Here is a 24,186-nt window from a genome sequence, read left to right as displayed (position 1 = left end):
CAGCTCACCACCACCTTCTCAAGGGCAATAAATGCTGGCCTTGCCAGTGACGCCCACATCCCATCAATGAATAAAAAAAAGCTGGACTGCTGTTGCAGAGCGCCGGCACAGACTCAATGGGCCGAATGGCCTCCTTCCGTGCTGTAACCATTCTATGATGCTATAGTCTGCAACAGCACAAAGGCAAGAAAACATTACATTAATTACAAAACTAATGCAATTTGGGGTTCAGATAACATCGTACATTACAACAGCCTTGAACTCGTCAATGTGTATATCAATAATACATGCTTGCATGCACTGCCTGCGATACTCTACTTCCTGTTCTTGCCACACAGTGTCAACATTACCCATTAGAAATTCCTGTGTATCACAATGTAAAACACGACAGCAGGGGCCAGTCGCAGCGAGAGCGGGAGCCAGTCATAGCAAGTGAATGGTCCTCGGTATCACCATGATAGTGGCGCGGGGGGGAAAAGAGTGGGGGGCAGTCGCAGCGAGAGCGACGCCGGTGGTCATTTATTCTTTAGTTTCTGCTCAAATGTTCTTCAAAATTATTTGAAAACATCATGAGGATAGTGTGGTGAGCTGGGGTAGGGGTGTAGGAGCGGACTTGGGAGGTGAACCAGGGGAGAAGGGAGGAAAAGGAGAGTGAGCTGGGATCGGGGAGGTGTAGGGGATTGGGTCGGTGTGGTGGTGGCGGGGGCGAATGAGTCGGGGCGGTTGGGAGGTGAGGGGGGTAAAAAGAGGTGGAAGGGGAGTGAGCTGGGACGGTTCCTTTACCTCTCACCCAAAAGAAAAATAAGTTGAAAGCAAAAAGGGGTTAAGGGGAGAAAAAAAAAGAGAAACAGAACCAGGAGGCGAGGCAGAGAAAGAAACATCAACAAAAATGTTCCTTCTGCCAACTCTATTATAAATGCCTCCGCCATCACTTACAATGGAGACTGCCCGTGGACTGGTCACGCTGCTTAGACACTCTCCGTCCAGTAGACACACTGTGGCTCCACCACTGGCCGAGGGGCCTTATTACATGACAAGTTCACACCGTGTATCCCTTTATAAAGGTGGACACCAGAATTTATAATGGAAAACAAAAATAAAGATTGAAGAAATGACTTTAAAGTGGAGATTGAATTCCGCCTGTGCGCTCTGGTCCCATTATTCACCTCATCTGAAGACTATACTTGGCTTTGAGGAGTGCCATGCCATGGGAGATTGCCTGGTAACATTATAACTTCACATATCTTGTGCTTGGGTTTCACTATACTCTGATTTTAGATTCAATATATCTTTAGAAGGAATATGCAGTGAAATGAGAGGGGGGGGGGGGGTCGGGGACAGCTACCACAAAGCAACTGAAAGATTTCAGGAATATAACACCATCCCTTCATAATATAAATCAGTTTTAAATAATTTCTAGGATGACAAAATGGGGTCTCAGGGAGGGGGACAGAAAGAAAAATAAATGAAAATGACTTATCAGATATTGTTCCATAATAATTTAATTACTCACATAGGAACTGCAACTAGTTTCATCTCTTCCTTGAGAGGATGTGGACATGGCATCATCTGACTCATCTTTTGAGTTAGGAGCTCTTGGTTTTCCTCTGTGCCCTCTCCCAGCACCTCGCCGAGGACCTGTGGAACACTCATTCAAGTTTCCTTGTAGCCCATCTGTGAAGAGCACATTTAAATCAACTACTTTACCAACAGACAATAATGATTGGTTTAAAGTGCAAATTAAACCATTGTTCAGAGGCAGAAAGCTCTAAATTTCAATTTGTGTCATGACTCATTCTGTATGCTTGTCTCCTTATCCCTTTCGGTCGCCCTCTGGAGACCTTAAAAAGACTATCTCCCATTACCCTCGCTCCCTAAAGGCTAACTTGTAATGGATTAGTCAAATGGGCAACAGCGGCCTCTGGTATCTCATCTTTCTTGTTTCTCGGCTTGTAGAAGCCTGAACAGATTGAGCGGTGGGGACCATCATGATTGTCTACATCCGATGCCCACGCATGGACTTCCACCAGCAATGGACAATGGTCAGGAATGTAAATCCTAACCAATTTTTTCTTGTTCTCTAGCCCAACCAATTGCCCTGGTTAATGAAATTCCCTGACTCAGTGTAGATGAAAGATCTAACCTGGGGCCTTATGGTCTCCATAGCTCAATATTGCAGCATGCAGTACACCTTCCCACTCAGCCATCAGGGGAGCATTTCTCAGCAACTGAAGGAGATGTTGCCTCAAAAGATCAGTTTCATCAGACATTTACAGCACAAACCCACTCTCTCCCCCCCACAAATAACATGGGAGCAAATCACTAAGTTCACTGAGTGCAGGCAGCTAATTCCTCTTCTGGGGTTTGAAGACAGTGACACGACTGCATTGAATAGAACGGTTTCAGCATGGAAGGAGGCCATTCGGCCCATCGAGTCAGTGCCGGCTCTCCAAGAGCAATCCAGCTAGTCCCACACCCCTGCAAATTTTTTCCCTTCAAGTACTTATTCAATTCCCTTTTAGAAAGCCACGATTGAATCTGCCTCTACCACCCTTTCAGGCAATGCATGCCAGATCTTAACCACTCGCTGTGTAAAAAAGTTTTTCTTACTTTAAGTACTGCCAATCTTAAGTACCTCCTCTTTATTTTTATCCCATCTAATATCACTATCACTACTACCTCCTCCTTTACTGTTACAATGGTAGCATCCTCTTCTCCAGGAAGACCGATGCAAAGTATTTATTTAGTACCTCAGCCATGCCCTCTCATTAGACCGTGACATGTACAAAAACAATGTTAAGTTTGGGGCCACTAAATATATTTTTACTTATCCCCAGTAGAGACAACCAAGTGAGAGAAGATTTGAGATATAATTTACATTTTTCCTTCCCTAACTCTGTTCAACTTTGCCTTTTGAAATCCAAACCACAGATGATCACATTTACACTAGAGTTTGGTCTCAAACCACCAGGCGGTGGAGGTTTAACTTTTGGGCTTACCAACGGATTCAATCAGACATCTACCCTGTGTATACACTATCTTTACCTTCACCATTACACGAAAGGCGGTATGAATGCACCCTTCACTGACTTGATTCAAACCCTGTGCTGTGGACAGAGTGGTGGCTTTGTGTGATGTGAAGCTGCTGGGGTTGCATCTGATGTGGAACAAAAGGTGGCCGATAGAAGCAGAAAGGTTCTATTGGGTGAAAAATAAAACAGTAGCAACTGGAGACAGCTGGTGTGGGAAGATCACGGAACAGTAATTTAACAGGGGTTATATGGTAGGCCTGTTACGAGTACTTCCTTGGTTTACAATCTACAGTACTGCACATGCATGTTAGAAGAACAGGCAGCAACACCAGATATATTTTCAAGTTGAGAGCGACAGGAACCTAAAAGCAACAGAACACAGATCAGAAACACCATGCAAGATTACGAGATATCAACTGCAGTAAAAAGACAGGCCAAGTGAGGGGAAAATCAAGAACCAGAGTGGAGAGCAGGGAGAACAGACAGGATTGGGTTTAGTAAATTAAGTTTACATTTACCTAGTTTACCTAGATCTTAATTAGGATTGTAGTAGCATGTAAATTGAGATGATGAATTTAAAGCAACATTTAAGCATGTTGGCTGAGGTACAGTTTTTGCTGTTGTGTATATTGCTATCAATATTCTAACAACAACTTGCATTTATAAAGCAAAATGTCCTAAGGCGCTTCACAGGAGTGTTATCAAACTAAATTTGACACAGAGCCACATAAGGAGATATTAGGACAGGCGATCTAAAGCTTGGTGAAAGAGGTAGGATTTAAGGAGAGGTTTTGGGAGGGGAATGCAGAGCTTTTGGCCGAGACAGTTGAAGGCACAGCTGCCAATGGTGGAGTGATTAAAATTGGGGAAGCGCAAGAGGCCAGAATTGGAGGAGCGCAGAGATCTCGGAGGGTTGTAGGGCAGGAGGAGGTTACAGAGATAGGGAGGGGCGAGGCCATGGAGGAATTTTAAACTCTAGGTGTTGCCGGACTAGAAGCCAAGGTAGGTCAACGAGCACAGGGCTGATGGGTGAATGGGACTTGGAAAGAGTTAAATCAGTCATTGTCAACTCGGATTAGCTAGGAGCAGAATCACTTGTGTTATTTACAGTTAGCTGAAACTAGTCTTGCTGCAGAGACATTCAGGACTATTGCAGAGGGATATTCGCAAAGGTGGATTTACACGAAACTGGTAGGTTTGAGGAGATGTGGTTACAATATCGAGAAACAGGCCAATATCCCACAATACTTATAAATTCATCCCAATATTACCTGCCCAGATTAATGCTGATCAGAATGAAAGGGGACAATACTACATGCTGCCCTCATCAGAACATGCTGTCTGGCTATTATTTGAATGTGATGGGGGCAAACGTTATATTGGATCGCTGCATTCAGGAGCTGATGTGAAAACCAGGAGCACAGGTGAGAGATATCCCAGCAACATGTCACCAGATAAACTCCTCAAACATGGAAAGCAGAGAGGGACAAATCTGAACAGTACTGAAAGTTAACCACCTCTGGTCAATTGTGGCAATGAATTAGTATCAGCAGACTCTAACCCTACTTCACACCTTTCTCTCCATCTCTCCCCCTGGCAGGCACTTACGCTGTGGCTATTAAACTACAGCAAACCCATTTTCTCACTTGAAGTCCACACATGTGCACTGTCCAGCTGGCTGGTTAGCCACCAGGAATGGGAACTCTGATACTTCGATTATAGGCCGGTCAAGTCTTACCTCAATGATGGGCAAACTATTAGAATCAATACTGAGAGATAAGATAAACTGTCACTTGGAAAGGCATGGTTTAATCAGGGAAGGTCATGCCTTACAAATCTGATTGAATTCTTTGAGGAAGTGACAAGGAGGATTGATGAGGGTAGTGCAGTGGATGTTATCTACTTGAATTTTAGTAAGGCATTTGACAAGGTCCCACATGGTAGACTGGTCAGAAAGGTAAAAGCCCATGGGATACAGGGAAATGTGGCAAATTGGATCCAAAATTGGCTCAGTAACAGGAAACAAAGAGTAAAAGTCGATGGATGTCTTTGTGAATGGAAATCCGTTTCCAGTGGTGTGCCACAGTGTTGGGTCCCTTGCTGTTTGTGGTATATATTAATGATTTGGACTTGAATGTAGGAGGCATGATTGGCAAATTTGCAGACGACACAAAAATTGGCCGTGTAGTCGATAATGAAGAGGATAGCTGTAGACTCCAAGAAGATATCAATGGGTTGGTGGAGTGGGCGGAAAAGTGGCAAATGGAGTTCACCCCAGAAAAGTGTGAGGTAATGCACTTTGGGAGGGCAAACAGTAAAAGGGAATACGCAGTAAATGGGAACGTATTGAGAGGGGTAGAGGAAGTGAGAGAGCTTGGAGTGCATGTGCACAGGTCCCTGAAGGTGGCAGTACAGGTAGATAAGGTTGTGAAGAAGGCATTCGGAATGCTCTCCGTTATTAGCCGAGGTATAGAATACAAAAGCAGGGATGTAATGATGGAACTGTATAAAATGCTGGTAAGGCCACAGCTGGAGTATTGTGCGCAATTCTGGTCACCACATTACAGAAGGACGTAATTGCTCTGGAGAGAATGCAGAGAAGATTTACAAGAATTTTGCCAGGGCTTGAAAATTGCAGCTATGAGGAGAGATTGGATAGGCTGGGGTTGTTTTCCTTGGAGCAGAGGAGGCTGAGGGGAGACTTGATTGAGGTGTACAAAATTATGAGTGGCCCAGATAGAGTAGACAGGAAGTACCTGTTTCCCCTAGCGGAGTTCAAGAACTAGAGGACACAGATTTAAGCTGATTGGCGGAAGGATTAGAGGGGACATGAAGAAAACATTTTTACCGAGAGGGTGGTGGGTGTATGGAATTTGCTGCCCAAATTGGTAGTAGAGGCAGGGACCCTCAACTCTTTTAAAAAGGTACCTGGACCTGCACCTGAAGTGCTGTAAGCTGCAGGGCTACGGACTGGATGCTGGAAGGTGGGATTAGAATGGGCACCTGGTTGTTCTTCGAGCCGGCGCGGACACGATGGGCCGAATGACCCCCACCTGTGCTGTATCTTTTCTATGGTTCTATGGTTCGTCCTTTCTAGTCCATGGTACTGAAGCCAATTGTATTGGTGCTCCCACCTACTGAGATCAGCTATCTCACAACAACCAAGCATCAAACCTGTGACCTGGGTTTCATATCCTTCGGTCACCTCCCCCAACGCTACTACTAATGCTCAGGATCCAAGTCTCCTTTAAGCACCTTAGGATGCTCGCTGTGTTAAAGGCACCCTATAGTAAGGCTGTTGTACATCTCAGTTACTGACCCACAGTCATCAGGAAAATGCTGTACGTCAGATTCATTATAATGAATATTGAATTCTGGCAATAATGGCTTACAATAACAGCTGAACTGGGCTGAGATTTGGCAGCTGCATACTATATCCCTGCACCAAATTTTGCTGCTTAAGTGTCAATTCAGTGCAAAAATTGTAGACGGCCACAAATTGCAACTACCATAATAACGCAGGAGTAGGCCACATGGCACCTTGAGCCTGCTCCGCCATTCAATCAGATCGTGGCTGATCTTCGACATCAACTCTACTTTCCCACCCGATCCCCATATCCCTTGATTCCCTTAGAGTCTACAAATCTGTGTCTCAGCCTTGAATATATTCAACGACTGAGCATCCACAGCCCTCTGGAGTAGAGAATTCCATAGATTCACAACCCTCTGAGTGAAGAAATTCCTCCTCATCTCGGTCTTAAATGGCCGATCCCTTATCCTGAGACTTTGCCCCCTAGTTCTAGACTCTCCAGCCAGGGAAAACAACTTCTCAGCTCTACCCTGTCAAGCCCCCTCAATCTTATATGTTCAATTAGATCACCTCTCATTCTTCTAAACTCCAGAGAGTATAGGTCCATTCTACTCAACCTCGCCTCATAGGAAAACCCTCTCATCCCAGGAATTAATCTAGTGAACCTTCGTTGCACCGCCTCCAAGGCAAGTATATCCTTCCTTAGATAAGGAGACTAAAACTGTACACAGTACTCCAGGTGAGGTCGCACCAAAGCCCTGTACAACTGTAATAAGACTTCCTTACTTTTGTACTCCATTCCATTTTGAAAATGACCTGTTTATCCCTACTCTCCGTTAACCAATCCTCTATCCATGATAATATGTTACCCACAACCCCATGTGCCCTTATCTTGTGTAACAACCTTTTATGTGGCACCTTATCGAATGCCTTTTGAAAATCCAAATATATGACATCCACTGGCTCTCCTTTATCTACCCTGCTAGTTACATCCTCAAAAAACTCTAATAAATTGTTAAACATGATTTCCCTTTCATAAAACCATGTTGACTCTGCCTAATCACATTATGATTTTCTAAGTGCCCAGTTACCACTCCCTTCATAATGGATTCCAGCATTTTCCCGACAACTGATGTCAGGCTAAATGGCCTGTAGTTCCCTGTTTTCTTTCTCCCTCCTTTCTTGAATAGCGGGGTTACATTTGCTACCTGCCAATCTGCTGGGACCATTCTAGAATCTAAGGAATTTTGGAAGATCAAAACCAATGCATCCACTATCTCTGCAGCCACCTCTTTTAGAATCCTCAGATGTAGGCTATCAGGTCCAGGGGATTTATCAGCTTTTAGACCCATTAGTTTCTCAAGTACTTTTTCCTTTACTGATATTAATTACTTTATGTTTCTCACTCTCATTCTACTATTTCTGGTGTGTTTTTTGTGTCTTCTACTGTGAAGACAGATATAAAATATTTGTTTAATGCATCTGCCATTTCCTGATTCCCCATTATAATTTCTCCTGTCTCAGCCTCTAAGGGACCAATGTTTACTTTTGCTACTTTCTTCTTTTTTACATACTTGTAGATGCTCTTACAATGCCTTTTTATATTTCTTGATAGTTTACTTTCATTCTATTTTCTTCCTTATCAATTTTTTGGTTGCCCTTTGCTGGTTTCTAAAACACTCCCAATCCTCAGGCTTACTATTCTTCTTGGCAACATTATAAGCCTCTTCTTTTAATCTAATACTCTCCTTGACTTCTTTAGTTAGCTTCGGGTGGATCACTTTTCCTGTGGAGGTTTTATTTCTCAATGGAATGTATATTTGTTAAGAATATTGAAATATTTCTTTAAATATTTGCCATTGCTTTTCACCCTTTAATTTAATTTCCCAATCTACCTTTGACATCTCGCCCCTCATACCTATGTAATTGGCTTTATTTAAGTTTAAGACTCTAGTTTCTGACTTAAGTACGTCACTTTCAAACTCAATGTGAAATTCTATCATATTATGATCACTCTTCCCCAGGGGATCGCTTACCGTGAGATTACTAATTAACCCTGTCACATTACACAATACAAGATCTAAAATAGCCTGTTCCCTGGTTGGTTCCATGACGCATTGCTCTAGGAAACCGTCTCGAATGCATTCCATGAACTCGTCCTCCAAACTACCTTTGCCAATTTGATTTGTCCAGTCTATATGCAGATTAAAGTCCCCCATAATGACTGCATTACCTTTGTTACAAACTCCTATTATTTCATGATTAATACTCTGTTCAACGGTATTGCTACTATTAGGGGACCTATAAACTACTCCCACCATTGTTTTCTGCTCCTTGTTATTTCTAATTTCGACCCAGACTGATTCTACTTCCTGATCTTCCGAGCCAAGATCCTTTCTCACCACTGTCCTTATCTCATCCTTTATTATTAGGGCTACACCCCCTCCTTTTCTATTCTGCCTCTTTTTTTCTAAATCCGTGTACCCTGGAATATTTCGTTCCCAACCTTGGTCACTTTGTAACCATGTCTCTCCAATGGCTAAGGATTTCTGCTTCTCCACTTGCTGGCCCACGATTTTTCATTCACTTTAACGGGTAGATAATCGCAGCCATCAGGCCAGTGTCCCCAGACAAGAGAAGGGAGGAATTAAAGGTCAGCTCAGGTTCCTGCTCCCATGACTGAGATGTACGTGAGCTGCATGAGTTGATGAGTCTTTCAATTTTCCATTCTTCCCTCTGGGAAGCAGGCCACACTAGCTCAATATAACCTCCACAAGGTCAGGAACGCCACATCACTCTGTAGCTAATAGGTAGATAGTACAGGTGCTATCAGTAGAAAGTACTGCACTCCCAGTGTTAATTGACATTGAAACGACCCTGTTCAGCAGACAAATTTTACTGGAACTCAGCTGAGGCACTTCACAGTAATAGACGACCATTTAATACTAAGCAGAAGCTAGTAGGACCAAGCTTGTCCTGCAGAAGTGCGCTGCTCTTTGGCTGATCAAGTTCCAGATTAACAGCAGCTGTACAGATGTCTGCAGCACAGCCTGGCCTAACCAGACAATGGCAGTGACAAGATTACACAAAAAACATAGTAGGAAGGAAAAGAAAATTGGATTCAAGTTAGCAAACAACTTAATGAATTGTGCTGATTTACTTTTACTGTGTACCAGTTACCTTCACTGGAATCCTCTGCACCTTCTTTGTGTTTTTGACAGAGAATCCTGTCAAGAAAAGGATTTAAAAAGTACAGATCAACATTTCATCTCATGGAACAAGCAGAAATATAACAGCCCGCAAACGAATCTGAAATAAGACTAAGAGTAATGTGCCATACGTACAGATATATTCCCTGCGATGGGTCTTCCTTTATTTGAGCTTTATCGAGTTTTGCACAATAGTAGTGATATGTTCTACGACAAGTTTTTACGTCACATCCGATAGTTGCTCCCGGGCGGTGACAGCAAGAACAGCTCTATAGCAGGAGAGACGAGACTATTAATTTGTCACTACCGCTGGCCTTTCAGTACAGGCCAAATAAACTTATGGATAAGAAAACAGTCTTTACTACAAAGGCAAATAACAGGAATGCTCAGAGAATCCTATTTAACTTAATTTTTGCTAATCTGCTTTCCCCCTCCCAAGCCCGATTGAAGGTGGAGACACTCCTGTCCCAAGTGGCCGCCCTTCATGTGAAAGTCTAGACTGTGTCAGCAAGCTACCTGACCAGGGATTACACGGAAATTATAACATGGAAACAGGCCATTCGGCCCACCCAGTCCGTGTTGGTGTTTATCCTCCACACGAGCTGTAGTCCTAATTCCATGTGTCAGCCCTGTTCCCATATCCCTTTATCCTTCAACCATCGATCGATCCTATTAAACGTTGACATGGTCTCTGCTTTGATCTCTAACTCCGGTAGTGCTTTCCACAGCTTCACAACCCTCTGTGTAAAAGTTTCTTCTGATCTTTGTCCTAAATCTAATACATGTAATCTTACATTTATGCCTCTTTGATTTAGGCATCACAGCTGAGCCCAATTTGTTCAATCCGAATATTTACATGCGTACAGCAGGGATCAGTGGATAAGGGGTGAGAACTTTTGTTAATTCCTCCCCTCCCGCTACAAACAGCCCAGGGACGGTGAGGCCAATTGTAGCACCTTTACTGCCATCCCTTCTGGTCAGTATGGCTCAAACTGAATCAGTTGAACCATCAAGGAGTCTAAGTAGGGAAAAAAAACTCGTATTTCTACAGCGCCTTTCACAACCTCAGAACATCCCACTTTACAGCCAATTAAGTACTTTTTGAAGCGTAGTCACTGTTGCAATGTAGGAAACACAGCAGCCAATTTGCACACAGCAAGGTCCCACAAACAGCAATGTGATAATGACCAGATAATCTGTTTTAGCGATGTTGTTTAAGGGATAAATATTGGACAGGACACCAGGGATAACTCCCCTGCTCTTCCTCGAATAATGCCAGGGGATCTTTTACGTCGACCTGAGAGAGCAGACGGGGTCTCGGTTTAAGGTCTCATCCAAAAAATGGCACCCGATAGTGAAGCGCTCCCTCAGTCCTGCCCTGGAGTGTCGGCCTGGATTTTGTGCTCAAGTCTCTGGAGTGGACTTGAACCCATGACCTTCTGACTCAAGAGGCGAGTGTGATACCCACCGAGCCACCGTGTCCAAAATATAACACCACATTCATAAAGTCACCAATAAAATTAAGTTAAGAAAAATCAATTCTCCAGAAGAGGTCTGGCTACAACTGGCCCTGCCTGGTGTCTCTAAATATAGTAAAACATTTAGAAACATTTTAATCAAATTAAAAGAATCTGCTTTGGATGAGTTTCCATATTAACTTCCTTAGCCATCTTGAGGGAGCTAATGTTTTAGTTTTGCTTTATTCAAACACGACGCAAGCGCACAAGCGAGTCAGTCAGTGATGCTCTTCACTGGCAATATATGGAGCTACTTCATGTTATGTAGGTTTGGTGCAGCTTTTATCTTCCAACTTTCCTCCATCCTCTGCTGAAAGCATCAGCTCTCTGGAGGTCAAGAGCCTTGTCTAGTGGTCATTCCCTACTGGTGAGTCTCGGCAGTGAGTGGTAGCAGACCAGTCACTGCCACCCTGAATTTATTCTCACCCGATGCCCATATGTACTGGCAAGTTTCAGGATCTTTTGACCAGTTTTTCACAAAGAATTTAGAAAAAAGTTACATTTAATGCTGGGTTTTTAAAAGCAATGTGTATTCTAATGTGTTTAAAAAAGGCACCTTAAATGGAAGCTGTTTCTCCCAGAGACTAAACAATAAGCAATTTGTTAGCTTGTTCAGGTATTCAGAAGAACACCTCTCACCTATTATGTTGAAAAACCCTTTGATCACTGTTGGTCTGTGAGGCAGAGGATAACAGGACAGACAGGGAGACAAAGTGAGGGGCCTTTGGAACAGCAAGGCTGTCGCAGCAGTGAGTTTACTAAAGGTACAGCTGTGAGGGCTTTGTGAGATCAGGTTAGAAATGCTGGAGGACAGTTAGATGATCTCTTTAAATCAACAGATGATCCACTGATGTGCTAAAGCATGGCACGATCTTCAGTTTGTATCATTACACGAATATAAGTTGTACTGACTGAACCAAGTGAAACTGATTATAACTGCTCCTCTGTACATTTCACCTCATTGTGGAATAAAGCAGCTTAACCTCACCCAGTATTAACTTGGTCTGCCTTCAGAGAGATTGAAGAAACATACATGCAAAAGATACAAGCACCCAGTCCAGTTCACAAGGCAACACTATTGTAACATCCTGGGGTTATGCTATTGCACGTGTAGATAGGACAGTGAGAGTCAACTCCTATAAAAGACCTACTGACTGCTAATGAGAGTGAATGACGTCACTGAACCCAAGAGTATCCATGGGAGACCTAAATCCATGTGCTCCAGTAGGAGTTATTGGATTGGGTGCAGGAGCAGGTATGCTGGTTGTTTGCCCCCTTGCTAGCCCAGCAGTGCTGATGCTAATCACGGCACCCCCACTATACCTGGGTAGATCAGCAACCTTAGCAAAGACTAGGAATGAAACCGGAGTCCTTCGGGTTGGTATAGCTCAGTGCTACACCATGAGGTGACTTTACCCACCAGGCCAAAGAGCAGCGTCTGATTCAGTTGCTACTTACACAGCACCTTTAGAAATTGGAAACCAGTAAATTACAGACATTCATAAAAGCAAAAATGTAGCCACTCTTCCTCCAAAGATATCTCTGTACATATTTTACAAAAATCAAGGCACGTGTATGTACACTTTGCACACGAGCCTCAAAATTCACTACAGAATGTCACAAAGAATAATTACGAAAGCCACAAACCAGTTTATTTCCTCTTTTTATTTCCTTCTTGATATCTTCAAGCAAGAAGCCTCCAAGGGTCTCATTCTCAGAATGTGAGGTCACTAGAGCAGATGAAAATAACTAGAAATAGCAAGAAAAAGTATCAGCTTGCTGCTGTACAAACAACATGTTATTTTCCTGCAGAGTCTGTCAGATTACAAAACTGAAAATCTCCAAACATAACACATGGTAGATGGGTTTATGTAGCATTTGGACCACTATAACCTGGGAGGTCAGGGTGAGTGGGAGAAGAGACACTGCCAATCTAAGTAATGGAGGGAAACTAGCCCAGCTGAAAGTGGGATGGCTCATTACTGAGGGAGGGCTATTGATGAGTCTATAGAGATGTCCGCACTTCTCTGCTGTCGCATTATCTCAATGGGTGAATGCTTGTGCAATGGGTTCACGATCCCAATTGCTATCCAGTGACTAACTGCTGGAAGCATTCATGCAATAAGATTGAGCCCTAATCATGCACCTCTTCAACACCCATTATCCAGGCTCATTCATCATTTGAGTACAGCAGCCAAGAGTCAGCAGCACCAGCCAACCGTACTTAGGATTTGCTAACTTCAGGAGAGACGTGGAAATATCTGAAGGTGGGGGAAGCATCACTGTCAACCCAATTGTTAGGTTAGGATTCTAGATGATTACCTCTTCTCTTCACTTACCATACATCTGTGATGTGCTGCCATCTTCTGACTTTGGGCTACTAACAATTGACCACAATGCTCCTCTTTATTTAGTTTACAGAAACCACATTTTGGTTGTCTTGAACCCCTTCTCTTCCCCTTGGAATCAGCCATCATTCAAATTGTCCTCAAACTGGAATCTTAAAGAAAGTATATAGAAAGACATAAAAAGTTGAGTGATTGGAAGGGATTGGCAAGATTAGTTGGCACATTTATAGCTTTAAGACCTTTTTAGTATTTACAATATCAGGCTGGTAAGTGCCTCGTTTTAAAAAGTCCAATTTAGTAAAATGGGGGAGAACCCAAAACTAGTTTCAAGAGATAATATGCTTTACATTATGACTTTCTTATGAAGCTTACGATGTCCAGTGCACCTAATTTCTTTTTTTTACATGTCTGAATGCATTTAACAACATGTCAAGCAATTTTAAGTTCTATATGGAAATGCCGTTATCTTTTTAACTGCCTATGTATTTTATTTTTTCTTGACGTATCTAGTCCATCATAATTGCGTTACCAGGATCACTGTAAACGTGTACATAACAAGAAACCACAGTTAATATTTAGGTAAGCTTAACATTTGATAGGATCTCCCCATAGCTATTGTACACCAATAGATAATGAAAACATTCTTGTGCAAACCAGCAATTAATTTAATAATAAACCAGGACTGAAGTTAGAAACTTTGGTTTCTAATGACAGAAATTGTCTTTAGGATGTTTAATCAAAAAGGCTTTGAAACGTATTAGCACCAATCTAGACATGCCACTTAGCAAGCTGCAGATAAAAATAACTGGGGAAAGGGTAAAGTCACACCACAGTAATGCACATGTTCTTCTGAGATTAGTGTGCAAGAACAGAAACAGTCAGGGTAGCAATTCGAGCTCCTTGAAAGTCAGCAAGTTTGAGAACTGCCATCAGACACGAAATCGGAAGCAGAGTGTGCAACACCTCTGAAACCTCAGACACATCGACAAGAAATGTAGTGACTGAAATCAATCATATCTGCATGATCACAACAGAACCTCTGCTTACACTGCTTCAAGTCTTCTATATATAGAAAAATGGAGCATTTTGTGATACTCAATTGATTTTCTTTCCCTCCGACATTACTTGGGGTGGTACCTCACCTTGCAAATGTATCTAATTCATATTAACTCAATCCCATAATAGGTGGGGCAGCAGTCGCGACAAGAAAGTCGGCACCTCCAACTGTGCGGCACTGAAGCATCAGCCTAGATTTTGTGCTCAAGTCTCTGGATTGGTTGGGGCTTGAACACAACCTTCTGAGTCAGATGAGAGTGATACCACTGAGCCAAATGGACATGAAGATTCTAGTGTTCCAGATGTGCCATAATCAAGACAAATGATTAGTTAATCAGGTAAATATAATTACATACAATGCACAGAAACAGACCATTTTGCCCAACAGGTCCATGCCGGTGTTTATGCTCCACACCAGCCTCTTCCCTCCCAACTTCATCTCACCCTATCAGCATATCCTTCTATTCCTTTTGCCCACATGTGTTCGTCTAGCTTCCCCTTAAATGTATCTAAGCTGTTAGAAGAATCAGAGGTGATCTCATTGAAAGGTATAAAATTCTGAGGGGGCTTGACAGGGTAGATGCTGAGGGGCTGTTTCCCCTGGCTGGAAAGTCTAGAACTAGAAGGCAGTCTTAGGATAAAGGGTCAGCATTTAGGACTGAGATGAGGAGGAATTTCTTCACTCAGAGGGTTGTGAATCTTTGGAATTCTCCACCCCAGAGGGCTGTTGAGTATATTCAAAGCTGAGATTGATAGATTTTTGGACTAGGGGAATCAAGGGATATAGGAATAGGGCAGGAAAGTGGAATGGAGGTTGAAGATCAGCCATGATCTGACTGAATGGCGGAGCAGGCTCGAGGGGCCATATGGCCTACTCCTGCTCCTATTTCTTATTCACCTCAATTACTCCTTGTGGTAGCAAGTTCCACATTCTCACCACTCTCTGGGTAAAGAAGTTTCTCCTGAATTCCCTATTGAATTTTTTAGTGACTATCTTATATTTATGGCTCCTAGTTCTGGTCTCCCCATCTACCCGATCAAACCCTTTCATAATCTTAAAGACCTCTATCAGGTCACCCTTTAGGCCTTCTCTTTTCTAAAGAGCCCCAAAGCCTGTTCAATCTTTCCTGATACGTATAATCTCTCAGTTCTGATATCTTCCTAGTAAATTTTTTTGCACTTTCTACAGTGCCTCTATATCCTTTTAATAATATGGAGACCAGAGCTGGTCACAGTACTCCAAGTGTGGTCTAACCAAGGTTCTATACAAGTGCAACATAACTTCTCTGCTTTTCAATTCTATCCATCGAGAAATGAACCCCGGTTTGCTTTTTATATGGCCTTATCAACCAGCGTTGCTACTTTTAGTGATTTGTGCATTGTACCTCCAGATCCCTCTACTTTACCCCATTTAGCTTATTATCCAAGCAGTACAGGGCCCTCTTATTGTTCCTAGCAAAATGGAATACTTACCTATACTGAAATTCATTTGCCAATTACACACCCATTCTGCAAGTTTATTAATGTCTTCCTGTATTTTGTCGCAGTCCTCCTCGGTATTGACTGTACCCCCCAATTTGGTGTCGTCTGCAAATTTTGAAATTGTCCTTCCGATTCCAGAGTCCAAATTGTTTGTGTAAATGGTGAACAGTGGTCCCAGCACTGATCCTTGTGGAACACCACTTCCTACCTTTTGCCAGTCTGAGTAACTACCATTAATCCCTACTCTCTGTTTTCAGGCCAGCTTGCTAGCCATTCGGCTGCTTGTTCCCTGACTCTACATGCTCTGACCTTAGTCATGAGTCTATTATGTGATACCTTATCGAAGGCCTTTTGAAAATCCAAATATATTACATCTACTCCATTAACTTTGTCTCCCTTTCTGTTACTTCTTCAAAGAATTCAACAAGGGGGTTGGTCAAGCATGACCGTCACTTTTGCTATCTGTGCTGACCATTCTTTATTATATTTTCGGTTTCTAGATGTTTTTCTATTACATCTTTGAGTAAGGATTCTATTATCTTTCCTACCACCGACGTTAAGCTAACTGTCTACAGTTCCCTGGACTTGTTCTAACTCCCTTTTTAAATATAGGAATCACATTAACTGTCGGCCAGTCCTCTGGCACTATTCTCATTTGTAATGAATTTTTATATATATGTAATAGTGCCTCTGCTATCTCCTCCCTAACTTCATTTAATATGCATGGATGCAATTCATCCAGGCCCGGGGTTTTATCCTCTCTAAGTTTAATTAGTTTATCAATTATCTCCCCCTTTCTATCTTAAATGTCTTTATTTCTTTTGTCATGACCACCTTGTTCGTCTCCCTGGTAAATACTGAGGCAAAGTAATTATTTACTTTTCCTGCCATTTCACTGTCATTACCTGTGAGTTTATTGTGTATCCCTTAGAGGCCCTATCCCTATCCTGATTTTTCTTTTGTTATTTATGTGTCTGTAGAATACTTTATTTCTTTTTATATTCCTTGATAATTTAATTTCATAGTTTCTCTTTGCCTTCATAGAATAGAATCATAGACGGTTACAGCACGGAAGGAGGTCATTTGGCCCATCGAGTCCACGCCGGCTCTATGCAAGAGCAATCCAGCTAGTCCCACTCCCCGTAGCCCTGCAATTCTTTTCCTTTCAAGTACTTATCCAGTTCCCTTTTGAAGGCCATGATTGAATCTGCCTCCACCACCCCCTCGGGCAGTGCATTCCAGATCCTAACCACTCGCTGTGGAAAAACGATTTTCCTCATGTCGCCTTTGGTTCTTTTGCCAATCACCTTAAATCTACGTCCTCTGGTCCTTGACCCTTCCGCCAATGGGAACAGTTTCTCTCTATCTACTCTGTCTAGACCCTTCATGATTTTGAATACCTCCATCAAATCTCCTTGCAACCATCTCTGTTCCAAGGAGAACAACCCCAGCTTCTCCAGTTTATCCATGTAACTAAAGTCCCTCATCCCTGGAATCATTCTCGTAAATCTCTTCTGCACCCTCTCTAAGGCCTTCACATCCTTCCTAAAGTGCGGTGCCCAGAACTGGATACAATACTCCGGTTGTGGCCGAACCAGTGTTTTATAAAGATTCCTAATTGTTTTTTTTAAAAAAAACATCTTTCCTAACCTTTTCGTATTCCCTTCTGTCATCCTCTCCTTTGTCATCTATGCACTCAGTGTGTCCCTTGTCTCTCTAGTTTCAATTTTGCCCTTATTTCTTTATTCACCCATGGTGTATCATTACTGGCTAGTTTGTTCTTGCTTTTTAGTGGGATATATTTCTCCTGGACTCTATGGACCGCTGTTTTAAATGTTTCCCACTGCTGTTCTATTTCTTTGTCAGTAAATTTTTCCAGGTTATTTTCCCTAGTTCCATTATCATCCCTTTAAAATCAGCTTTTCCTCCCAATTGATGACTTTGGTCTTTGTCATAGTATCACAGTAGGTACAGCACAGGAGGAGGCCATTCTGTCCATCATGCTGTGCTGGCTCTTTGAAAGCTATCCAATTAGTCCCATTCCCCTGCTCTTTTCCCTTCAAGTATTTATCTAATTCCCTTTTAAAAGTTACTATTGAAACTGCTTCCACCACCCCTCCAGGCAGCGCATTCCAGACCATAACTGGCCGTGTAAAAAATGTTTCCTCATGTCGCATCTGGCTCTTTTAGCGATCACCTTAAATGCGTGTCCTCTGGTTACCGACACTTCTGTTACTTGAAACAAGTTCACCTTATTTACTCTGTCAAAACCATTCATGATTTTGAACACTTCTATCAAATCTCCCCTTAACCTTTTCTACTCTAAGGAGAACAACCCCAGCATCTCCAGTCCCTCATCTCTGGAACCATTCTAGTAAATCTCCTCTGCATTCGCTAAAAGGCCTTGACATCCTTCCTAAAGTGTGATGCCCAGAATTGAAGGCAATATTCCAGTTGAGGCCTAACCAGTGATTTATAAAGATTTAACATCACTTCCTTGCTTTTGTACTCTATGCCTCTATTTATAAAGCCAAGGATCCCATATGCTTTTTTAACAGCTTTCTCAACTTGTCCTGCCACCTTCAAAGATTTGTGTGCACACACCCCCAGGTCTCTCTGTTCCTGCACTCACTTTAAAATTGTACCATTTAGTTAATATTGCTTCTCCTCATTCTTCCTACCAAAATGCATCACTTCACACCTCTCTGCATTAAATTTCATTTTCCATGTGTCTGCCCATTTCACCAGATTGTCTATGTCCTCCTGAAGTCCGTTACTCTCCTCCACATTGTTTACCACATTTCCAAGTTTCATATTGTCTGCAAACTTTGAAATTATACCCTCTATATGCAAGTCCAGGTCATTAATATATATTAAAGAGAGCAGTGGCCCTAATACTGACCCCTGGGGACCACCATTGTATACTTCCCTCCAGTCTGGAAAAACAACCGTTCACTAATACTCTGCTTTCTGTCCCGTGACCAATTTTGTATCCATGCTGCCAGTGTCATTTTAATCCCATGGGCTTTAATTTTGCTAACAAGCCTATTATGTGATACTTTATCAAATGCCTTTTGAAAGTCCATATATACATCAACTGCACTACCCTCATCAACCCTCTCCGTTACTTCAGAGAACTCAATCAAGTTAGTCAAGCACTATTTTCCTTTAACAAATCTGCACTGACTTTCATTAATTACCCCATACTTTTCCAAGTGCCAATTTATTTTATCCCGGATTACTGTCTCAAAGTTTCCCTACCACCAATGTTAGGCTGACTGGCCTGTAATTGCCGGGTTTATCACTCTCCCCTTTTTTGAACGGGGTATAACATTTGCAATCCTCCGGCACCATCCTCATATCTAAGGAGGATTGGAAGATTGTGGCCTGAGCCTCCACAATTTCCACCCTTATTTCCCTCAGTAACCTCGGATGCATCCTATCTGGACCAGATGACTTTTATCATAGAATGGTTACAGCACGGAAGGAGGCCATTCAGCCCATCGAGACAGTGCCAGCTCTCTGCAAGATCAATCCAACTAGTCCCACTCCCCCGCCCTTTCCCCGTAGCCCTGCAATTTTTTTCCCTTCAAGTACTTATCCAGTTCCCTTTTGAAGGCCACGATTGAATCTGCCTCCACCACCCCCTCGGGCAGTGCATTCCAGATCCTAACCACTCGTTGTATAAAAAGGTTTGTCCAAAAACTTTTTTTTTTTACTTTGAGTACTGCCAATCTTTTAAGTACCTCCTCTTTATCTATTTTTATCCCATCTAATATCGATACTACCTCCTCCTTTACTGCTACAATGGCAGCATCCTCTTCTCCAGTGAAGACCGATGCGTAGTATTTATTTATTTAGTAGCTCAGCCATGCCCTTTGGGCCTCTACAAGATGATCTTTTTTGTCCCTATCGGCACTAAAAAAACAATAAAAATAAGAAAAACAATAATTAACGAAAAATAAAAAAAAACAACAGCAGACAACAAATACTACTTTTTGACTACCCTTTTACTATTTATATGTTTATAAAACACTTCTAGGTTCCCTTTTAAGTTAGCCACTAATCTATTTTTATACTCTCTCTTTGCTCCTCCTATTCCACTTTTTTTAGATCTCTTTATTTTCTGTATTCAGCCTTGATCTCTACTGTATTATGAACCATACATACATCATAAGCCTCCTTTTTCTGTTTCATTTTATTTCTATATCTTTAGTCATTCAGGGAGCTCTAGCTTTGGATGCCCTTCCTTTCCCCTTCGCAGAAATGTGTCTACTCTGTACCCGAACCATCTCCTTGAAGGCCTCTCATTGTTCAATTACTGTTTTGCCTGCCAATTTTTGATTCCAATCCACCTGGGCAAGATCCCTTTTTAACTCACTGTAATTTGCCCTGCTCCAGTTAACCATTTTCCTTGTCCTTTTCCATAACTATTCTAAACCTAATGATATTATGATCACTGCTCCCCAAATGCTCCCCACTGAAACATGCTCCACTGCCCCACTTCATTCCCAGAACTAGATGCAGCACTGTTTGCTTCCTCATTGGGCTGGAAACACACTGATCAAGAAAGTTCTCGAACACATTTCAGGAATTCCTCCCCCTCTTTGCCCTTTACACTGTTACTGTCCCAGTCTATATTGGGATAATTGAAGTCCCTCATTATCACTACTCCACAGTTCTTGCATCTTTCTGTAATTTGCCTGCAAACGTTCTCCTCTATCTCCTTCCCACTATTTGGTGGCCTGTAGTGTATACACCCAGTAGCATAATAGCTCCTCTATTGTCCCTTAATTCTAACCAAATAGATTGTCTTTGACCCCTCAACTACATGATCCTTTTCCAGTGCTATAATAGTTTCTTTGATCAATACTGCCACCCCCTTTCTTTCCTTCCCTATCTTTCCTGAATACCTTGTAGTCAGGAATATTAAGTACCCAATCTTCCCCTTCTTTGAGCCAGGTCTCTGTTATTGCCTCTATATTATAGTCCCATAAGAACATAAGAAATAGGAGCAGGAGTAGGCCAATCGGCCCCTCGAGCCTGCTCCGTCATTCAATAAGATCATGGCTGATCTGATCCTAACCTCAAATTTAAATTCACGTCCAATTTCCTGCCCGCTCCCCGTAACCCCGAATTCCCTTTACTTCTCGGAAACTGTCTATTTCTGTTTTAAATCTATTTAATGATGTAGCTTCCACAGCTTCCTGGGGCAGCAAATTCCACAGACCTACCACCCTCTGAGTGAAGAAGTTTCTCCTCATCTCAGTTTTGAAAGAGCAGCCCCTTATTCTAAGATTATGCCCCCTAGTTCTAGTTTCACCCATCCTTGGGAACATCCTTACCGCATCCACCCGATCAAGCCCCTTCACAATCTTATATGTTTCAATAAGATCGCCTCTCATTCTTCTGAACGCCAATGAGTAGAGTCCCAATCTACTCAACCTCTCCTCATATGTCCGCCCCCTCATCCCCGGGATTAACCGAGTGAACCTTCTTTGTACTGCCTCGAGAGCAAGTATGTCTTTTCTTAAGTATGGACACCAAAACTGTATGCAGTATTCCAGGTGCGGTCTCACCAATACCTTATATAACTGCAGCAATACCTCCCTGTTTTTATATTCTATCCCCCTAGCAATAAAAGCCAACATTCCGTTGGCCTTCTTGATCACCTGCTGCACCTGCATACTAACCTTTTGATTTTCTTGCACTAGGACCCCCATGTGGCACTTGAGCCTGCAGCTCACCAACCTTATTTACCACACTATGTGCATTTACGCACATGCACTCCAATCTCATCATAGACTGCCTTGCATTTGCCCTGTCTGATCCCTCATATTTTTGAACTGCTCTTTACTCTAGTGCTACTTGTCCCTCCCAGTCCTCTGTGCACCTTGTTTCTCCTCTCTTTCCTCCTAGTGCCCACCCCCCTGCCAAATTAGTTTAAACCCTCCCTCACAGCACTAGTTAACCTCCCCACGAGGACACTGGTCCCAGCTCTGTTGAGGTGCAACCCGGTCCATCTTTAACACATCCCTCCTGCCCCAGAACTGGTCCCAATGCCCCAGAAATCTGAAGCCCTATTCCTGCTCCTATTTCTTATGTTCTTAGAGAGTATAGTAATTTTCCCCCAAAAATAGCGCACACAATATTGAAAGGCATTTAATGTATTCTCACATTAGGAACCGTACATTGCAAAAAAAAAAGTCACTTTTTTGGCAATAAGAATTGGTAGTGCCATTTTACCGTGCTATTAGGGCAGCTGCTGTTATCGGAGCATAGGATGTATTAAGTGGGATAAAAATAGAAAATCCTGGAAGTACAGAGGTTAGTCAGCAATAGAAAAATAGGTTAATATTTCTAGTGCGACTTCCATCTTGTTTCATATTTACAGCATTCACGTTTTAATTTCTATTGTATTAGTGATGCTGCTTTGTATTCGCCATCCTCTGAACTGAACTGGATTGCTCATTTTAGATAGTGAGAAGAAGTAAAAAGAGAAAGAGGAAATTGCGCACAGTATTTTAAACATAAACAGTTCGCAAATTCCCATCTGGATAACTTGCTATGCCCCTGCCCCCTGGATTGCCTTTCTAAAGACCTCACGTTGCCTTCTCCTAAAAACCCTTCTCTTGCACTTTCACCCCCCTGCCCTGCCTCACACATCCCTCCCCCCAAAATCACACTGGTCCTTTCTCTCCCCTGCTCACAAAATTTTTGTTCTTTGCCCATAAAGTGGTCAGAGGTAAAAACAAAAAATGCTGGAGAAGCTCAGCAAGTCAGGCAGCATCTGTGGAGAAAGAAACAGTTAACGTTTCAGGTCGAAGACCTTTCGTCAGATCTGGAAGATGTTAAAGAGTTAAAGTTTTTAAGCAAGTACAGAGCCAGGGGGAGCGGAGGGATGGAAAGAACAAAAGGGAAGGTCTGTGATAGGGTTGAGTGCAGGAGTGATTAAATGACCAAAGGGATGATGGTGCGAGGCAAGGAGGGTGGTAATGGGGCAAGTTAAGAAACTAAAGGTCAGTCTAGAGTAGAACCATACAGCAGAACCATAACCAGCTCATGCAGTCCAATAAATCAAAAAAAGGGAGCAGTGGTGATGGTCTGAAGTTATTGAAATCAATGTTGAGTCCGGAAGGTTGTAAAGTGCCTAAACGAAGGATGAGGTGCTGTTCCTCAAGCTTACATTGAGCTTCATTGGAACAGTGCAAGAGGCAGAGGACAGAGAGGTCAGAGTGGGAGTGGGACGGGGAATTAAAATGGCAAACAACCGGCAGGTCAGGGTCACGCTTGTGTAGGTGTTCAGCAAAGCGATCACCCAATTTGCATTTGGTCTCCCCAATGTAGAGGAGACTGCATTGTGAGCAGCTAATACAGTATACTAAATTGAAAGTAGTACAAGTTTCACCTGGAAGGAGTGCTTGGGGCCCTGGACAGTGGGAAGGGAAGAGGTGAAGGGGCAGGGGTTGCATCTCCTGTGCTTGCACAGGAAGGTGCCGTGGGGAGGAGAGCTGGTTTTGGGGGTGACCAGGATGGCGTGGATGGAGCTGTCCCTTCGGAATGTGAAAGGGGAAGATGTGATGGTGGCGGCACCGCACTGGAGGTGGCAGAAATGGCAGAGGATGATACGTTGAACATGGAGGGTGGTGGGGTGGAAGGTGAGCCCGATCATGATTCTGGGAGGGAAGGGGTGAGGGCAGAAGTGCGGGAAATAGGACAGTCGAGGGCCCTGTCAACTACAGTGGAGGGAAATCCTCAGTTGAGGAAAAACATTCACTCCCTTCACCTCCGGCGCACAGTGGCTGCAGTGTGTACCATCCACAGGATGCACTGCAGCAACTCGCCAAGGCTTCTTCGACAGCACCTCCCAAACCCGCGACCTCTACCACCTAGAAGGACAAGAGCAGCAGGTACATGGGAATAACACCACCTGCACGTTCCCCTCCAAGTCTCACACCATCCCGACTTGGAAATATATCGCTGTTCCTTCATCGTCGCTGGGTCAAAATCCTGGAACTTCCTTCCTAACAGCACTGTGGGAGAACCTTCACCACACGGACTGCAGCGGTTCAAGGTGGCGGCTCACCACCACCTTCTCAAGGGCAATTAGGGATGGGCAATAAATGCCGGCCTCACCAGCGACGCCCACATCCCATGAACGAATTTTTAAAAATCTAAAGCACTGGTGTGAAAGGTGGCATCGTCAGAACAGATGCGACGGAGAAACTGGGA

At 43.0% G+C, this 24,186-nt stretch overlaps 1 protein-coding gene across 1 annotated transcript in view; it reads right to left on the bottom strand.

Moving 5' to 3' along the window:
* Positions 1-228: 228 nt before the first annotated feature.
* The window catches only part of LOC137308302 (PHD finger protein 6-like), a 37,322-nt gene continuing 13,364 nt past the window's right edge, over positions 229-24,186 (bottom strand). The window contains exons 3-8 of the mRNA XM_067977105.1: positions 13,408-13,568; positions 12,716-12,817; positions 9,687-9,820; positions 9,523-9,569; positions 1,514-1,674; positions 229-363 (exon numbers count right to left, since the gene is read on the bottom strand). Of these exons, the coding sequence (XP_067833206.1) occupies positions 229-363; positions 1,514-1,674; positions 9,523-9,569; positions 9,687-9,820; positions 12,716-12,817; positions 13,408-13,545 (717 nt within the window). The 5' untranslated portion in view covers positions 13,546-13,568. The remainder of the gene's footprint in view (positions 364-1,513; positions 1,675-9,522; positions 9,570-9,686; positions 9,821-12,715; positions 12,818-13,407; positions 13,569-24,186) is intronic.

Source organism: Heptranchias perlo, unplaced genomic scaffold, assembly GCF_035084215.1.
Source record: "Heptranchias perlo isolate sHepPer1 unplaced genomic scaffold, sHepPer1.hap1 HAP1_SCAFFOLD_1278, whole genome shotgun sequence".
In the NCBI taxonomy this organism is placed as follows: Eukaryota; Metazoa; Chordata; class Chondrichthyes; order Hexanchiformes; family Hexanchidae; genus Heptranchias; species Heptranchias perlo.
This window is presented reverse-complemented; position numbering and strand designations above follow the sequence as displayed.